The following is a 17,318-nucleotide window of genomic DNA, read 5'->3' as shown; positions in this document are numbered from 1 at the left end:
AGCCCAGACCACGGAGCCGGGCGACTGAGGCGCTGGGGGCCCCCCGCGCAGGAAGTCCCGCCCCTCCCCGCAGCCGATTGGCTCCCGCTCGGCCGCTCCCCTGCCTCGCCAGCAGCCGAGGCTCCGGCGGCCCCGGGCCAGCCGAGCCGAGGGTGGAAGACACCGCCTCACTTCCGGCTCGGCCTCACTCCACTTCCGTCGGTGCGTCGGGACTGCGGGTGCGGACGCCGGCCTCCAGCTCCCGTGCCCGCCCCCCTTTCCCCGACCCAAGCACAGACACGAGGCGGAAGAGGGAGGTTTCGCTTTATTGTGGAGGCCCAGGGAACGGCCTCCCTCCGCGGGGGAAACGGGGGATTCAGTCTCGCCGCAGGGAACCCCGGTCCCGCAGGGGGCGCCGGAGTGGGTGGGCGGGGAGAGTCTTTAAATAGAGGAGGGGGCCGGAGCGGGGGGTGGGGGCGGCGCGACGATGCTCTAGCGCACCATGTATTCCTTGCGCTTGTTGAGCCGAACTTGGCAGAAGGAGAAGCCCCCAAGGAGGAGGTAGAGGCCTGCGGCGATGAAACAGTTGTAGCTGACTCGCTCGTAAAGATCATAGATTTTCTGGGGGTCTTTCCTAGGGTGGGGATTAGGTAGAGACGTGTCAGAAACGATCCCAGCAGCCAACATTTACTGGGCACTGTGTGCCAGCCACCATTCTAGGCGCTTCTCCATTCTACATGTACTATTCAGCTTCCTCCTAACCCTCTGGGGTGAGTCCTATGATAGCATCCCGTTGGCAGAGGTGGACGGCGACACGTTGCAGTCAAGGAAAGTACCTAAGAAGCCACGCCTAAAGCGGTGGGTTTAGGATGGCCACTCAGGTCCGACTCCAAGACTGCCAGAGAACCGACTCTGCGCTCAGCTCCCTAGCCTCGGGGCCCCAAGCAACCGGGCACCGGCAGTTCCCCGCCTACCACTGTGCCAGCATATCAGCCGCCTCCCACCCAGCCCCGGCCCCGCCTCTCCCACCTGACTACTTACTCGAAATCTTTCTCGGTGAAGGGGACGTCCTCAATCAGCACAGCTGAATGGACGTTGAAAAAGATTCCGAGCATTATCTGAAAAGAGGGAATAGGCAGGTGGGTGAACTCAGGCACCGAACCTGCTCAGTCTAAACAACTCCCACTTCTAATGTTTCCACAACATCTGCGTTTGGGCACTACCGGAGCGAGCTGGGATTCGGGTAGTTGCAGCTGTATTCGGACTCAGTCACCAGGAATAGGGCGTGAGTCGGTGACAAAGACAACTCGGCTGGTGCAAGGGCAGGAATAGTGAGCAACCCAGATTATCCTCCTGTCCAGAGGCGTCATTATCACGGGACAGGGAGGAAATCAGCACTTCTGAGATTTCTTCCTAGAGGGGGGTGGGTAGTCCTGGGGAAGCAAGGGCCCAGCCACCCATTTCGGGACCAAACGCTCGTGTCCCCACTGCCCTCCACGCAGCGCAGGCATCTCTCAAGAACCCAGCTCGTCTTCCTCCTACCTTTGTGGGGGTCTCTAGATTTACCAGCCGCGGCTCCCGCTCCCCGCTTGGGCTCCCCCTCGCCTGTCTCCAGTTCCCCATTTCTCAATCTCAGGTGTCTCGTCCTCCAGCGGCTAACTGGACACCCCCTCCAACCTGACTGCTGCTTCCTACGGCCCCGAGTCTCCCAGCCTTCCAACACCGGGGCGCGTCGGACCCTCTCCGGCTCTCGCCGGGCGATCCCCTCACCAACATGATCACTCCCCAGGCGCTGAGGACGATTCCGCAGGCGGCCAGCTTGGGCCCACAGCACAGAAGCGACGCCATGGAGAAGGGGGTCGGGGGGACACCTAGTGGCGTGCTGAACGGGAAAGCGGTGGGATGAACGCCTGGATCGCCCGGGAGAAAGCGAGCTGGACTTGGGGGCTAGCGCCGCAGAGGACGAGCCGTCGGGAGCGCGGCCGAGGGGGCGTGGCCTCCGGCGCCAACCATCGCGCCGGGGGACTCCGGGCGGAGATCGCTGGGCTCCGCCGGGCCTTCCCGGATCTCCAGCGGGGCAGGCGGTGTGTGAGGCTGGGGCAGCCCCCCAGGAACCCCTCATGACCTATGTAGCTGGGGCGCGGGTATTGCAGGAGCAACGCCTCCGCTTTCTTGGCCCCCCCCCAACTCAGGCTGGAGTGGGAGGATCCAGCGCTCCACGTGATCGAATTCTGAGCGTCACGTGATGCGGCAGCCGCGCAGCCGCGCCTGGGGAAGGAGTCCCTCTGGCGGAGCTTCTAGTAACCGTGGCGCTGGGCTCTGAGGCGCGGACGATTGGAACTACCCGATTTCCCCTCCCTCAGATACGTTAGTTGCGGGTGGTGTCTCGTCGTGGGGGGGGGGGGACATGGTAAGTGACACACAGGGATTTACACCGAGAAGGAACGCCTCTATCTCTTCTCGTCCCTGCCTTTAAAAATATATTCTGACACGATGGAAGTAGATAGGAGCCCCTTCCCGAGGCTAAGCGTGCAGTCGTGCCCAGGAGGCTTTAGAATTGCCAAGGGTTTGTACCGGGAGTCCTTACGTCACGTTTTGTTACCAAACGCAAAATACTGAATCGTTCTAGATGCTCAACCCAGGAAAAACGCGGGGTGTTAGGAAAAGTCCCGGGAAAGCAGACTCCGTGAACACGCTGTGCATGTAGGGAGAGTGGCCTTGCTAAATGTATTTGGAGAAAGGAGTAAGTCCAAGACGCCACTTGGCTTCCCTGCTGCGAAAAGTGGTCCCAGACAGGACCCTTGAGTAAGGCGTAGGGCACAAGATTTTACCGGTAAGAATCGGTCCCCATCTCCGAAGAGGAAGTTTGCTTGCTTCACCGGCGAGAGGCAGGTGTGTGTTGTTTGGAGAACACCGTTTTGCGCTCATCCTGGTGTACCTCTTGTAGGAGGGCAGGGGTCGCCGCATGATGGAGAAGGGTCATTTTGATCCCGAGACCCCAGAACCAGACAAAGAATTACTGTGTCCCTGATTAGGACAACCTTGTAGTACTTTTTATTTCCCCATTTTTAAAATGCATATCGTTCTTAAACAGGTTATGAGAGAGAACTTGAATCCTGGGAAACAGACCGACCTTGGGATCCCAAAGGGGCTGGGAAAGTGGCTTTGGCTTTGGGACATGAAATTCACGCCTCTCGTGCTTGAGACTTCCCAGGGGGAGGAAGCCGTCAAGGGATGCGTGGTTTAGTCTGCCCAGGAGCACCATTCTTATTCAAGGACCTTTGGGTGGGTGTGCAAATAGGGGGAACCGTGGAGGGGACATCGGCAAAAAACAGGGTTGGGAAGTTTTAAGTTGGCCACTGCGCAGGAAGTCCAGCTCCTGGGAAAGGAGAATTGGTTGAGGTAGTTGATTTATCCAAGAAATCTCGTCTGCCCCACCTGGACGTTCTGCAAAGTAGGGTCAGTGCCTCAGGCTAGCACAGAGCAGCCCCAGGCAGGTCCCTCCAGCAAAGCACAAGATTTTCTTGCATTTTTAAATGGTTGATTGAGCCAAAAGAAGTCCACTTTGTGACCCCTTGCGGTTCATATTTCACACCTCATAAACCCAGTTTTGCAGGAGCACAGCGACGGTCACTCATTGACCTGTCTTCTGTGGCTGCTTTTGTGCTGTATCGGGACCATTCGGTGTCAGCAGACCGTGACAAAGACCACTTGGCCTGCAAAGCCTGAGACAGTTTTTAGCGGGCCCTTTACCGAAAAGATGTACAGCCTCCCGGGAGGGTGGGATACTGACGTGGGGGCTTTAGCTGTGGGGAGAGTAGAGCTTTAGCAGCTGAGACTGGACTCCACGGAATTCAAGATGGAAATGTGAGCCCTATCGCTGATCTGAAGTCCTCCAGGCGGGGGCGCCCTAGAGCTCAGATGGTAATACTGTTCTCTATACGGCTGGGCTTCAGGTAGTCGTAGGGTAGGGCCACTTGCTCATTCCGGGCTGTGATCTCTCTTTCTAAGTTTTCCAAATCTGTTTGGAATTGGCTTAATACAGCCTTGGCCTTGGCGCTTGAGAAATACTTTTCTTTGTGATGCCCCAGGGGCACCTAGGAAAGAACAAAAGGTCAGTCAGTTTCTAGTCCAGAGGCAGAAGATACAGAGACCCTCACTCTCTTTTCTCCCTTCTGGCTTTCCCCAGAGTCCTCTCTCACCATGTCTGGCTGGCGGCGACCCAGGTGCCACGTGATGGTCATCTGAAGACAGGCCTGGCGGATGTCAGGTAGTGAGCCCATCACTGTGGCCATGGTCACGTCTTCCTTGGTGGTGGGTGGGGGCATCCGCATGGTGCAAGGGGCATTAGGGACCCAGGCGTACCAGTCCAGCTGGGGGACGACACAGCAACCTGGGATTCTGCTGCTCACGTAGCCCTGAACCCCTGTCCTTCCCTTGGGAATCCCAAGGTCCAACACTTGCCTTGGGGGACCTGGGCTTCTGGCTGTCATACCTGGCCCTGGTTGATGGCCCCGTGCTGGGCAGTGCATGTGAAGACGCACATGGTAAGGAAATGGCAGAGTTGATTCTGGGACTGGAAGGAGGCAGGGAAACCTGGGCAGAGAGGAAGAGGATTTGGAGGCTACGGCCTGAGAGGAGAGACCTGCAGGCCGACCGTCTGCACAGGTTGGGTTTGAACGGCACGGGTCTGTTTCTGTGTGGGTGATTGACCACATGGTATTACAAACAGATTCTCCTTACGGCTTTCTTAATATTTCCTTTTGCTTGGCGCATTTTATTGCCAGCACAACGTACAATGCATATGACACACAGGATACGTGCTACTTGACTGTTTATGTTCTTGGTAAAGCTCCCGGTCAACAGTAGGCTCTTAGTAGTGAAGTTTTTGGGGAGTCAAAAGTTAGACGCAGATTTTTAACTGCTGTGTGTGTGGGGGAGGGTCGGCGCCCTCACCCCTGCATTGTGTAAGGGTCACCTGTATTTTGGCATTGATGGGTGTTTATTCATTTGCTCATTTATTTAAATGCATTTGTATCAGGTGTGCTTTAATTCAGGTTCAAGCGATATGATTTGGGTACCTTAGGCCAATTACTTAACTTCCCTGAACCTCAGTTTCTTCACCTGTGAAATGTGGATGATACCTGCTTTATAAATGAGATAATGGTTTGAATTCACCTAGTACGTTATGAATTCACAGTAATTAACAATTATTATTAGGGAAGGGTTGGGGGCTGACAAGGTCGGAGCGATAGACTATCTTCTGCCTCAGAAAGGGGTTCAGAGCTTAGGGATGTTTCCTCCCGTTTCCCAACAGGGCAGTAAGCGTCTGAGTTAACAAGGTGAGGAGTAAGTGACGTCGCGTGTTCTCGGTGTCACAGCCAAGAGCGGCTTCCACAAGGGTTGTCTTGGGCCTCTGGTTTTACAGCGGAGGTGGGGACTCAGAGGCCCAATTATCTTAACTGTTAAGCAGAACAAATATAAATACTCCCCTTCTGGAGACTGGAAAAAAAAAAAAAGACCAGAGAGATGAAGCTCTGTGTCAGGATCCCATCCTTGGGAAAAGGCAGAGGCTGACCTCGAACCTGGGTTTCTGAGGGCTAGTCTCAAGCTGTTTTTAATTTTAACACGTTTTCTCTAGAAAGGCTGTTGGGAAAATTAGGTAAAGTGCCCTATGAGAAGGGGGGAGGGGGGAGAAGAGCGAATGAGAGGCAGACGGTGGAGGCCGAAGCCCCATCTGCGTGTTTAGTTTCTTTTCCAGCTGTGGATGGTGCTGGGGAGGTGGCCAGGGAGAGGAAGGAGGGTCTTTTGGCACCGGGGCCCACCGGGGAGAGTTCAGTCCTGGAAGAGGGGTGCAGGCGTTGGTTTATTGCTCGCTGCACCCCCGGGGCCTGGCTGTAATGGCTCTCGGGATGCAGCGGTCCGCGCTGGCCTGTGCGTGTTGGACAGGGAGGGGGAGCCCAGTGAGAGCTGAGAAAATGCTAAGGGCGGAGGCCAGGCCCTAGGCGGAGGGGAGGCCGAACTGGCCTCAACCGTGACCGCGGTGGGCGGGGCGCTGAGTTCTGCTCCATCGGTGCTGAGTGTGCCCCAGGTCCGACCCTGCCCTGTGGGCATGCGCGCAGAAGGGGGCGTGTGGAGGCGGGGAAGCAGAGGGCCAGACCCCGGGCCTCCGTGGAAAAGTCTCCCCGGTCGTATCTCATATAGGGAAATCGAGGACAATGAGGAGGGCACGGGAGCCCCGTGGAGCCTGGGCACGTCTGCGCTGCCTGTGGTTCGGGTCTTAACCGGGCCCATGCAGGGGCGGATTAGGGGCCTCTGACTTGGGCTGGGGGATGGCAGGTATCTAGAGACTCTGGGTATCTAGAATTGTCGTGAGTAGTAAGAGGTGGGAACGGGATTCTGATGCTTCGTGCGTGGCTGGGGAGGGGGCTGTGATGAGGGGTTGGGGCCTGAACCCAGAGGGGCGGGACGGAGATGGGGCTCCCGTCTCTGGGAAGGGCTCCTACCTCGGTCCTGGGCCTGGCACAGCCCCACCTCGGTGATCTCCCGGCACCAGGCCTGCAGCTCAGGGTCCCCTCTCACGACGTCGTCCTTGGGGTAGAAGAGGTGCACGATGCCTTGCACGTACCTGCCCGGAGGAGAAGGGGGCTGAGCTCCTGGAGGGGGGAAGGCTCCACCTCTGACCTCTACTCCTTTCCTGCGGCCTCTGCCCAGCGTTGTCGTGGGGGGCCCTTCCCTAGCTCTTTCTAAACCCTAGTTCACAAAGGAAGAAAATGGGTGCCATTACTTTTGAGAAATCTGGACTCGTGGGCACCTGGGGGGGCTCTGTCGGCTAAGCGTCTGACTTCGGCTCAGGTCGTCATCTCACGGCTCGTGAGTTCGGGCCCCGAGTCAGGCTCTGTGCTGACAGCTGGGGGCCTGGAGCCTGCTTTGGATTCTGTGTCTCCCTGTCTCTCTGTCCCTCTCCTGCTCACGCTCTGTGTCTCTCTCTCAAAAGTAAATGTCAATGAAAAAGAAAAAAAGAATTCTGGACTTGTCGGGGGCTCTCCGGGGGACTCAGTCGGTTAAGCGTCTGACTTCGGCTCAGGTCAGTCTCACAGTTCATGGGTTCAAGCCCCTCTGTCAGCACAGAGCCTGGAGCTACTTCAGATTCTGTGTCTCCCTCTCTTCCTGCCCTTCCCCTGCTTGCACTCTTTCTCTCCCTCCCTCACCCTCTCCCTCAAAAATAAACAAACATTAAAAAACTAAATAGCAAAAGAGAATTCTGGACCCGTGGCTGAGAGGCATTCTTCTGACCAAGTCCCTGACCTCGCCAGGCCCCGCCAGCGGTTTGCCCGCACAGCTTTCCCTGCCCGCTGCCTGCCTCCGCCTCCACCGCCTCCTGACTCTTCCTTACCTCCCCAGGACTAGTTCCTGTGCCTCCTGTCCGCACCTTCGTGTTTTCTGTTTTTTTTTTTTTTTTAATGTTTATTCATGTTTGAGAGAGAGGGAGGGAGAGAAAGTGTGCAGCAGGGGAAGGGGAGACATCAAGACCGAGACAGAATTGGAAGCAGGCTCCAGGCTCCGAGCCGTCAGCCCAGAGCCCGAAGCGGCTCACAAACAGAGAGATCATGACCTGAGCTGAAGTCGGACACCCAACCGACTGAGCCCCCAGGCGCCCCTGGACCTTCTAGTTTTCACGTGGGAGTTTTGCCCCGTGCTGACGTCAGGTCAGAGCCCCACAGTCCCCCCGAGGGCCCCGCGTTTCCCAGCCGCTGCTCTCACCCACCGGGCAGTGATCTCCCAGAGCTGCAAAGCATCGTGGGCGTAGAGGGCACTTGGGACTCCCAGCAGGCCCCGCGCAGCCAGGTCGTCCGGCGGGCAGAGGGAGCAGTAGGTCAGCTGAGCCATGGCCCGGCGGAGCAAGTGCACGTGGCCCCCGCCGCCTGTGCTCACCGCCTGGGACGGGAGAGAAGAGGGGCTCGGACGTGGGGTTCGCCTCTGGAGACACGAGTGTACAGGGGTGGCCTCGTGGGTCTCAGGCCCGGACACTCCCACAGTCTGGGACCCCGAACGTGGCGGAGGTCGTGGAATGCTGGGCGATGAGCCCCCACCCCCGACCTCCACCCTGTTACCTCCTTACCTTATCAAATATACCCCCTTCCGAGATGAGCTGGGATCTGGCCCGGGTGTTGATTTCCAAGGTGTAGCGGATGTGCGGGATCAGGAGCTGGGGAGGGGAGGGTCGGGGGTGGTTAGGGAGGCCACGCTGGGGTCTTTTCTCCAGGGCCGTGGCGCCCGGCCTGGTGGCCCTCTCCACTCTGGCCGCTGTCCTCCCTGCCCGGCCTGTGCATCTCTGAGCACTCTCTGTCGTGCCCTTTACTGCACCGTGAGTCAGGCCCTGACTGCAGCTGCTCCCTTGGGTCTTTATTATTCCCGCCTGGAGTGTAGGTGTCCTTTTAATTTTTTTTCTCTCTCTCTGGTGCACATACTCATAGCTTAATTAGCCCCTGCTCGTTTGCAGAGCCCCACCCCCGTCTGGCGGCTGTGGTCCAGGGGAGGCACCTTGGGGGGTGGTTCTATGAGTTGTGGGGGTGCATAGGGAGCTGCCTGCCTACACCGGCAGGCGCTGCCCTCACATCTGCCCCAGTTGGGTGGTTAGGTCCGTCTCCTCTTAATGGCTGTAAGACACAGCTTTGTATCAGGCATTAAAACAGGTGGTCTGACCCCCACACATGTTTCTTTGATCTCAGCCTGTTTTGTGTTGTTTCTGCCCAGGGCCCTGGGCAGGCTTCCTGTGGGGTGGGGGCTCCTCTGCGCTGTAGATGCGGCACACGGGGAATGACCACGGGGATCACTGGTGTCAGCTCACGTCGGTGTGCAGCTTTTCCGCACGTTCACAAAAGACGCCGAGTGTACTAGGAAGTCCCAAGTGCACGGCGGAGGTCCGCAGGAGCCAACGTGCGTTGTGGCTCTCCGCCTGTGGCTCATCGTGATGCTGTCTTGTCCCGTCACAGCCCCACGGTGGAGCTCCCTGCGCGCGCATCAGGGAGGTGCCGAGGTCAGGATCCTGGTCCGTCGCCAGCATCCGGATCCAGAGGCTGCACGAGGAACCCTTGTGACATGAGCAGGCTTCGCTCTCCCGTGGGCCTGACCTGCGACGGGGCCATGCAGAGCGAGGTGGGGACGGGGCTGCACAAGTGACAGGGAGTCTTGAGCGTCACCCTTTCCCGGTGAGCAGAAGACGGAGACGCGGCAGCGACAGGAGATGGGCGAGATCCGAGGTTCAGTCTGCTTGCTGGACTCGGTCTTGCCTGTGTTATCCCGGCTCCCCGAGGCGGCGGCTGCCCGGGCCAGGCTGGGGGGCGGCTGGAAGCCCGGGTCCCACGTGCAGACCTGCCAGCACTTCAGCACCCCGCACTTAAACCTGGACTTTGCCTCCAGACCAGCTCTCCTCCTGACCTTGCCGTCGCTAACAGTCAGGGGAAGCTGCGGTCAGCTTCGTCCCCTCTCCGCCATGTCCCTGTATCTTAAGTGCCACCGGCATGTTGAGAACGCTTTTAAGCACAGGCCTTGCTCGGCGGCCCTCTGCCTAGCAAGGGATCCTGAGCTCGCTCTCGTACAAAGTGTCACTCTCTAGGGCGTTAGGACACCTCCACCTTGTGGGCTCCCAGGTGTCGCGGGAGTGTGGACCCCCGCCTTACACCGGGTTCGCTGCAGCCACTGTCCCTTCCCTCCGCCAAGTCTCTGATGTCTTTGCCCTTTTCGCCCGCGCCCCCTCCTCGCTGGCACATGCCTCCCTGCACCAGTCCGGGGCGGGGAACGGGCAGTCCGCCCGGGCGTTCTCCTGGCCTTTTGATCTGTTCTGACTCAGCACGCTCGTCAGCTGCAGCAGAATGTTCTGGGCCAGTTCTGTGGTGTTCACAGCTCTGTCCCGGGACTTCACATTGCAGGCCCACTTACTGTTCTCCAGAAGGTTCTCTGGGGTGTCGCTTGCCTTGCTGGCTGAACAGCAACTCTCCAGAGGCAGAACAAGGCCTGTGTCTCACTAGCAACCCTCCACTACCCTCCAGCCCATCGCTACGCCGTCCGCTCTCTGAGAATTTCAGAGCGTTCCCAAGAAACTTTAAGGGACTCAACATCATTAAGATACAGGTTTCAAGTACAGTCTTCCTTCCCGTCTCTCCACTCTCTTTCACAAACTGATGGAAACATTGTTTTTGCTCCTGCAATACCACGTGGCATTGGGGTCTGGACTGGGACGCGGAGGGGAAAGGACGTACCTTGAAGATGGGGTGCAGCCCTGGGAGGCACCTCATGGTGGCCACGGCGATGACCTCGGCCACCAGGTGGGTGTTCAGCAGGTGATACTGGAGCTGGTGCAGCTGGAAATCGGAGCTTCGGACCCACGTCTTTGCCAGGAGCCAGGCGAGCGGGGGGTCGGAGGGCAGGAACAGCGGGGGCGCTGGGCAGCCGGGGCTGGGGGGCTGCAGCTGCGTGAGGGTAGCCGGCCAGTTACTGCCGGCTGCCTTCTGTGTGACGTTCCGCTCAGCCTTCTGGGGGAGCCACCGCCGAGGATGTGTTGTTCCCCGCGGGTCACGGGCTAGGGCGAGTCCGAGGCCCTCTCCCACCCTGCCTCCCGCCAGCGGTGCGCCCGGTGCCCGGATGGGGCGAAGGCAGGAGCGGCAGAGGCAGGGGCCCCGTGGCTGCCTGAGTGACGGCGGGCAGCGGGAAACTGGATGTGTGAGGCCGTGGACTCGGTAACGGGCTGGTGAGAACCATGGGAGGAAGGGATGGAGATCGCGGGGGTTTAGAGTCAGGGCTCCAGCGAGAGGAGAGCTCTCTCAGGTGTGTCCCCAGCCGGCACCAGCATCGCACTGGAACTTGTTAGAAATGCCAACCGACTGAGCCCGCAAGTCTGGTGGGGCGAGGGGTCCCGGCCACCGGCATTTAAACATGATTGTGGTGCCCACGAAAGTTCGAGAACCACCGGGTACAGGATGAGAATCCAAAAGGCCACTATGACTCTTGACCAGAACAGGAGCTTCTGGTTGAGTGAGCGGGGGGAGAGCGGACCGCAAGCAAGCCAAGAGCGACAGGCGGATGGGCCCCTCCGGGTGAGGCGGGGAGAGGGGCACAGAAGCAGGCGCTGGCTCCCTGGCAGCAGAGGTCGGGGTGAACCGACAGCAGGTGGGAGGGGGCCCGGGGCGCCTCACCTGGATGGCCACGGGCAGCAGCTTCCCCTCGGGCCCCATCTGGAGCAAGACGAGGGGGGCAGCCACGTACTGCTTCTGTCCTTGGATAACGTTGGCCGGGATCCCATCCAGCAGGCTGAAGTCGGCCTCAAACAGGGACCCGTTCTGCGGGGAGGAGGGGTGCACCTTGGGCTGAGCGCGCAGCCCTGAGGGGCCGGGGCCGGGGGGCCAGCCTCCCCTAGCTTCTGCCGTCGTCCTGTGTCGGTACCGGAGACCCGGAGAGTCCGACCCCACTGCCCTCGTGTTCAGGGCACGTGTGGTGGTGGACCTGGGCTCAGAGCCGGGGCCACGTCCCATCCAGTCTGTGTTACGGGCACCGGCAGGTGTCCTTTTGCCAAGCTGGCTGGTCCCCTTCGCCTCATCCCTTGGTGCTCTGCTCCCTGTGTGTGGTCCCCACCAGCCCAGCAGATGCTCTTTGGCTTCCTGTCCCAGGGCCTCCTTTCCTGCCGAGGACTCCACGCGGGGCCCTAAACAAGGCCGCCGCCAGATGCAGCCCGCACGTGCGCAGGCCTGCTCATCTCCAAACCCTGCTCTCCTCCAGGCAGCACCCCCGCGTCTCCCTCCTGGTGGTGCCTTCTTCACCTTCGTCCCTGCCCATGATGCCGGTGTTGGGAGTATGTCAGTGTCCCTGCTAGCGTCTCTGGCCCCACCAGTGCCCTGGGAATTCACCCTGTGCGGGGAACTCCCTGTGGCACCCTTCTGTGTGCTTTGTCATCCTAGGCTTTCCGCATGGGGCCCTGTGCCCAGGCACAGTGGGCCACCAAGCCCCTCTTCCCCTGACTCCTCTTTGGTCCCTCCCTGTCACCGCGTCTCCTGGCCACACAGCCAAGTACCTGGAGCTCTCTCTCAAGCCGGGCCCCGAGCGCCTCCGTCCCCAAGGGCAGCGCCAGCCGGGAGGGCAGGGAGGTGCAGCGTCTCAACACCATGGGGTTGGCGCCGTTGAGGAACTGGTGGCCAAAAAGCTCGTCGTCCTGCCAGCACTGGTGCACCTTCTCTGCGGGGTGAGGGGGGTGGAGGAGGGGGTGTTCGTCACCTCCTGGACGTCTGTCTCCTCCAGGCCCTGCCCGGGCAGTTCAGGCACATGACCGCCCATCTGCACCCCCTGGCTTGTCATTCTGGAGGCCTCTGTGACATGATGGGGCCCAATAGGGTCTCAGCTGGCAAGGAGTCATGGGGACCGTGGGGTGTGAAGGGTGGGACATCCAAAGGGGCCACCGGGGATGCATAGAGACCTGGGGGGACACTGACCAGCCAGGTCGCTCTTCTGGCCCCAGAAGATCTGATCAAAGTCCTCCAGGTGGCTCCAGGAGCTCAGGAGGGTGTAAGCGCGTTTGAGGACCATCTCTAGAGCCCTAGGACGGGTGGGGACGTGAGCCCAGCCGCTGGCCCCGCGGCCCCTCGCTCGATCCCGCCGTCGGGGGTCTCCCGGCCCCGCTCCGCTCCTCACCCTGCCTTCAGCGCCCACTCAAAGTCCAGCCTCTTGTCCTCGTGGAACCTCACGTTTGGAGGCAGATCATCCTGGCATTCCGCCGCTATTGTCCGGGGTAACCCTTCCTTCCAGGTGGCCCAGCTGGGGGAGGGGGACAAGGCTTCAGGGAGGGCGTCTACGTCGGGGGGGGGGCAGCTGGGGTGGGGGCTGTGGGGGCAGGGCTCACCAGTACAGCTTTCGTCTCTCCATCAGCTCTTTCTCTCGATGCTTCTGGAACACGTCCAGGGCATTGCCTCCTGCTAGGCGTGCTGGGGAGACATGATGATGATTGGCCACTCAGGTTTTCGTGGTGTGCTCGCCCTTGCTTGTCCTCATCGTCGGCATGGAGGTCAGGGCCCGAGGGCCCGGTCCTGCTCTGTGGCTTCTGTCTCTCGCTGTGCCTCCCCTGTGGGTCACCTGGATGAGTGCTTCCTAAATCTGCTGACCTTGTACTCCTGCGGCCCTCCCCTCAGTGCTCAGCCCTTTCCCTGAGACACAAATGTCATGGTCGTTAGCCTGTCTTTCCCTCCCTGACCCTGTTTCATCAGTGCCTGGGGCTGGATTCATCACCTTATTTAGGCTGATAAAGCCTTCATCAGCCGCATGGCCACGCCTCTTTCTACCATGCATCAGCTTTGCTTAATCTCACCAGTGGGGAGCCTCGCCCGGCACACCTTGGCTGGCTCAGGAGCGCGAGGAGCGGCAGTGGTGGCCTTGCCCTGACTCCATCCTGCTTAGCCTCACGGTCGGTCGTCATGTCTGTGTGGACGGGTTCCTCCTCTTTGGCCGCACTCCCCTGTGTCACAACCCCCTCAGGTCTCCGTCTTTACTGTCCTCGACCTCCCCTCCCATGGTGACCGATGCCAAAGCACACCCTCCTCTGCCCGCTGTCGGGCGCCCCGCCCCTCCCAGTTGTCTGAGCCCTTCCTCAGCCTCGTTCCTGGTCCTCCCCGGAGCGGCCGCCTGCTGCACCTGCTGCCCTGACTGCGGCCGCTGGCGCCCTTCCGCCCCACTCGGCTCAGCCCCCAGGCGCCTCCCTCCTTGGAAGAGGGCTCTCCAGATCCTTCTTCGCCTCCAGTCTCCTTATTCTGTGTGTAACTTGGGGACTGAGAACTCCTCCCTGACCCGCTGAGCACCGCGGTGTCGGAGCCCCTCCCCCGCCCGCCCCCGCCCCTCACCGGTGCCCTCCGGCAGGCTCAGCTCGCCCGGGCCCAGCACCCAGCGGTAGCAGGGGAAGAAGGCGGCGTCCTCGGCCCCGGGGCCGCGCACCGTGACGCAGTCGCAGAACCACGCGTCGTCCACCCACGAGGGGTGTTTGCACAGCTTCACGAACTGCAGGGGCCCCAGGTCGCTGGGCACGTCCCGCTCGAACTCCTCCACCTGTGGGGGCCACACCCCGCGACACTTAGGAGCAGGGGCCCCAGGAGGCCGTCTTTGTGGGGAGTCCCCGCTGCCCAAGGGCCCCGGGAAACGGCAGCGCTCGTTCCCTGCTCCGACACCTGTGCAGCAGGGTCAGTGACTGGTGACCGCGTGGTCGCCGATGTGGGCCCAGCCCTGAGCTGTCCCCGCCCCCGCCCTCCGTGCAGCCTCTGGAGGGACCTCCGATCCCGCATGGACACGGGCTCTGGGGTCACTTGGGGAAGCCGGGGAGGGTGTGAGGACCGGGTCGGGAGGGAGAAGGCACTGCGCCCAACCTGGGCTCCGGCTCCTGTCCCTGCCGGGGAGGTTATGCCGTCGCTCCCCTGGCAGCGCCCGTCCCTGATGTCCTCCCGCCGTGACCCCAAGCCCAGCCCAGGTCGGGGTCCCTGCTCGGGTGACTGACCTGGCCCCGCACCGGCCGCAGCCACAGCTCCAGCTGCGCGTCTCCGCGCGCCCCGACCAGCCACAGCTGCACGCGGTTGTGCGACCCAGAGAAGAGCCAGGCGCCGGTGGCCACGCCGATGCGGTAGCGGCCCATGATGGCTCCAGGCAGCTCGGGCTCCGGGTCCTGTGCGCACCGCGAGGGGTCGCCCGGGTTGCTGGCGGTGCCAGGAGCCTTCGGGCCAGTTGCCGGCCTTTAAAGATGGGCCTGCGTCCCCGCCCTCATCGCAACTTTTGGGTGCTCCCCAGTCCCCGCCCCAGACGAGCCGGAACCTGCGCCAGCCCAGCCGTGGAGCCGGCTTGGGGGGGAGGGGGTGGGGGAAGGAGGGGTGCCAGCCCCCCACCTCTCCTCTTCTGGGGCGTGGCTGTGGAAGATAAAGAGGGCAGCCGGGCAGGGCCGGAGAGGAAGGATGCGCCCCTGCTCTGGCCTGGGGTGGGGTGTGGGGCTGGGGACAGCAAGGATGAGTCCAGGCCGTTGGGGGAGCGGGGAGAGGAGGCAGACAGAGTGAGTGGGTCTTCCACGCGAGGAGGAGGTCTCTGCTCCCCTGCCTGGCACTGGGGAAGGCTGGCCTCTGGAAGACCCACCCGGAATGGCCCAGGAGGGCCTGCAGCTCTGGGTTTCTACCCCGTGGGAGCCCAGTCCTGAGAGGAATGACCAGGAGCTCCCTGGAACTTGGAAAAGTGACAGTTCAAAGGCTCTCTCCCCTCCTTCCCGGGCCGCTTTCACACATCCTGGCATGAGGACCCTGGGTGCACCAGAAACAGAGGCCTAACTGAGGCAGGGCTGTGAAAACTCCCAGGCCCACCTTTCCAGGGGGTGCAGAAAATGTTAGGGAGGCCGGTATTAGGGTGCCGTGTGGAGTGGGGCAGGAACCCTGCAAACACCGGCTGTTCCCATGACCTTGCTTCTCTCCCGTTGAGCGCAGCTACTTAGCCTTCCGTGCGTCCATGTTAATTTTTGTCGTCTGTCACTGACCCTGAAGCCCTCTTCCTTTTCCAGAGCTGTTCTCCCCTCGAATATTACACGTAAGCAGCCTGTACTAGATATTAAGTTCACTTCCTTTTTCTTCCCTGCTGTCCTTATCTTCCCCCTCCCCCCAGCTGTTTCCTGAGTGGCTCCCTCTGGGCCTGAACCAGGAACAGCAGGGGGGCCAGTGCTGGTCAGGGACTTCGTGGGCCCTGGGACTTGGGCTCTGTCATCCTGGAATCTGATGACGCCCCCTGCAGGTCCCCGTCTAGGCCTGCCCACAGGTCACTTCTCAGCATTTGGCTCACCGGGTATGTCTGGTGGCCCGGGCCCGGGCAAGGTGAATCTGCTTTCTTGAGCCCGACCCTCAAAAAGGATTTCGTCCTTTGGTTACTGGGGAAAAGAGGGCTTCTAGACCCGTGGAACTGCCTCCAGACCTCACCTAAGCGTCTGATCCGTACTGGGCGCCGTCCCCTTTCTAGTTTTCGAGACCCACCTCCACCGCATCCTCTGTGCTCAGCGCTGGGTGTCCGCCATCAGCAGGCGCCCCGTTCCTCCTGTTTTGGGGATCACCCTGCTCTGTAATATCCCAGTAAAATGGCTTGCATCCCCATCCCGTGCAGCAGCTGGCTCTGACCTTTTCTGCCCCGGCCCGCGGGGTCCTTCAACGGGAACCTGGGGGAGGGAACGGGCGAATGGATGGGACAAGAGACACAAAGAATGAGAGCAAGAAGGAGGTCTGATCAAGCTCCAACGTTTATTCAAAAGGGGGCTGCTTATAGACACAACCAGGGGGAAGACAAATGAGGGGAAGGGGGAAAGAATGCTGAGAGGGGTAATTGGTGCCAGGAACCGATCAGTGACAGATGGTCATCTCCGTTCCTGGAGTCCACAGTTATTTATGACCCTTCAGGAACTAACAGTTATTTACTGCGGTTTGTTTTGCTGTAACGTTCCGCTAAGGTTGGTTAGTTCTGTCTTTTCCATCAAAGTTCTTTTAACCCTTTGGCTCCCGGCATTTCCTCCCTTTTTATTTGAATTTAGATGAGGCGATCGGCAAAGTAAGAGGGGATTTGTTTGATTTTTTGCCTTTATGGCAAGTGGCTTTAACAGAGGGGGGGAGGTAGTGACCTGAATCCTCCGTAGTTTAGTTGTAAGCCCTTGGTGCCTTTTTGGGAGGAGAGGCAGTGCTGGAATTTTTTTTTTTTTGATAGGACACCACCCTCTATGCAATTCAGGTATACCTCTCAGGGGACTCAGAGACGGACCAGCGGGCCTCCCCCTGCAGTGCTCAGCCTCGCACCCCTTGTCTGGTGCCAACACCCACTGGTGTGCATGTCTCTGAGCTCTATGCACTTCCCGTAGGAATATTTACCTCCTCAGGTTCTGCCAAGCCTCTGCCGGCCAGGTCAAGTCTATGAGAGTATATTTCTAGAGGCTTTGATGCCAGGGAGTCAATTTGCTGTTTTATGAATCTTATGATCCTGTTAAATATGAAGGGTCCCAAGGTAACTAACAATAAAAAGCTAATCAAGGGTCTTACAAGGGGCATCAAAAGTGAGAGCATGGAGGATCTCCACCAATCATCGGCAGCAGCAGCAAATTTTTTTCTCTGTAGTTCAACGTGGAGTTTGTGCAGCTGCTGGACTCGTGTGTCCACAAGGCCGGATTCACTGACGTAGAGCAGCACTCTTCCTTGAGGAACAGGCAGGTCCCTCCTTTTTCAGCGGTAAGAAGGTCCAGTGCACGGCGGTTCTGTAAAGTAACTTGAGCAAGAGAAGTTATCCGTCTTTGTAAGGAGGCCAGGGAT

At 59.9% G+C, this 17,318-nt stretch overlaps 3 protein-coding genes across 8 annotated transcripts in view; 1 reads left to right on the top strand and 2 right to left on the bottom strand.

Moving 5' to 3' along the window:
* Positions 1-17,318, top strand: part of LOC115282459 (basic proline-rich protein-like) — a 154,371-nt gene that overhangs the window by 2,174 nt on the left and 134,879 nt on the right. For 4 of the 5 annotated variants that reach the window (XR_003904637.1, XM_029928524.1, XM_029928520.1 and 1 more), the window contains exon 3: positions 4,169-4,249. The gene's annotated coding sequence lies outside the window, so the exon portion shown is untranslated. Of the gene's footprint in view, positions 1-2,104; positions 2,390-4,168; positions 4,250-17,318 lie in introns of those variants that run through there. The other variant, XM_029928522.1, reaches the window with a different exon arrangement.
* On the bottom strand, positions 287-2,007 carry RNASEK (ribonuclease K). The gene is given in 3 exon segments (XM_029928549.1): positions 287-613; positions 1,021-1,097; positions 1,750-2,007. Coding segments are annotated over 3 exon segments (462 nt in total). The 5' UTR covers positions 1,993-2,007; the 3' UTR covers positions 287-471.
* On the bottom strand, positions 3,012-14,638 carry ALOX12 (arachidonate 12-lipoxygenase, 12S type). Of its 2 annotated transcripts, none has more exons than XM_029928467.1 (14): positions 14,504-14,638; positions 13,860-14,061; positions 12,869-12,950; positions 12,661-12,783; positions 12,462-12,565; positions 12,047-12,207; positions 11,175-11,318; positions 10,242-10,451; positions 8,094-8,188; positions 7,748-7,909; positions 6,486-6,607; positions 4,475-4,575; positions 4,182-4,352; positions 3,012-4,076 (listed from the first exon to the last, which is right to left on the bottom strand). In XM_029928467.1, exons 1-14 carry the CDS (start codon positions 14,636-14,638, stop codon positions 3,897-3,899), a joined length of 1,992 nt encoding a protein of 663 aa, XP_029784327.1. In that variant the 3' UTR covers positions 3,012-3,896. The 2 variants fall into 2 exon arrangements, with proteins under 2 accessions (XP_029784327.1, XP_029784326.1); XM_029928466.1 differs by having other exon boundaries at positions 7,748-7,917; positions 8,102-8,188.

This window comes from Suricata suricatta, chromosome 17 (genome assembly GCF_006229205.1).
Source record: "Suricata suricatta isolate VVHF042 chromosome 17, meerkat_22Aug2017_6uvM2_HiC, whole genome shotgun sequence".
NCBI classification, from domain to species: domain Eukaryota; kingdom Metazoa; phylum Chordata; class Mammalia; order Carnivora; family Herpestidae; genus Suricata; species Suricata suricatta.
This window is presented reverse-complemented; position numbering and strand designations above follow the sequence as displayed.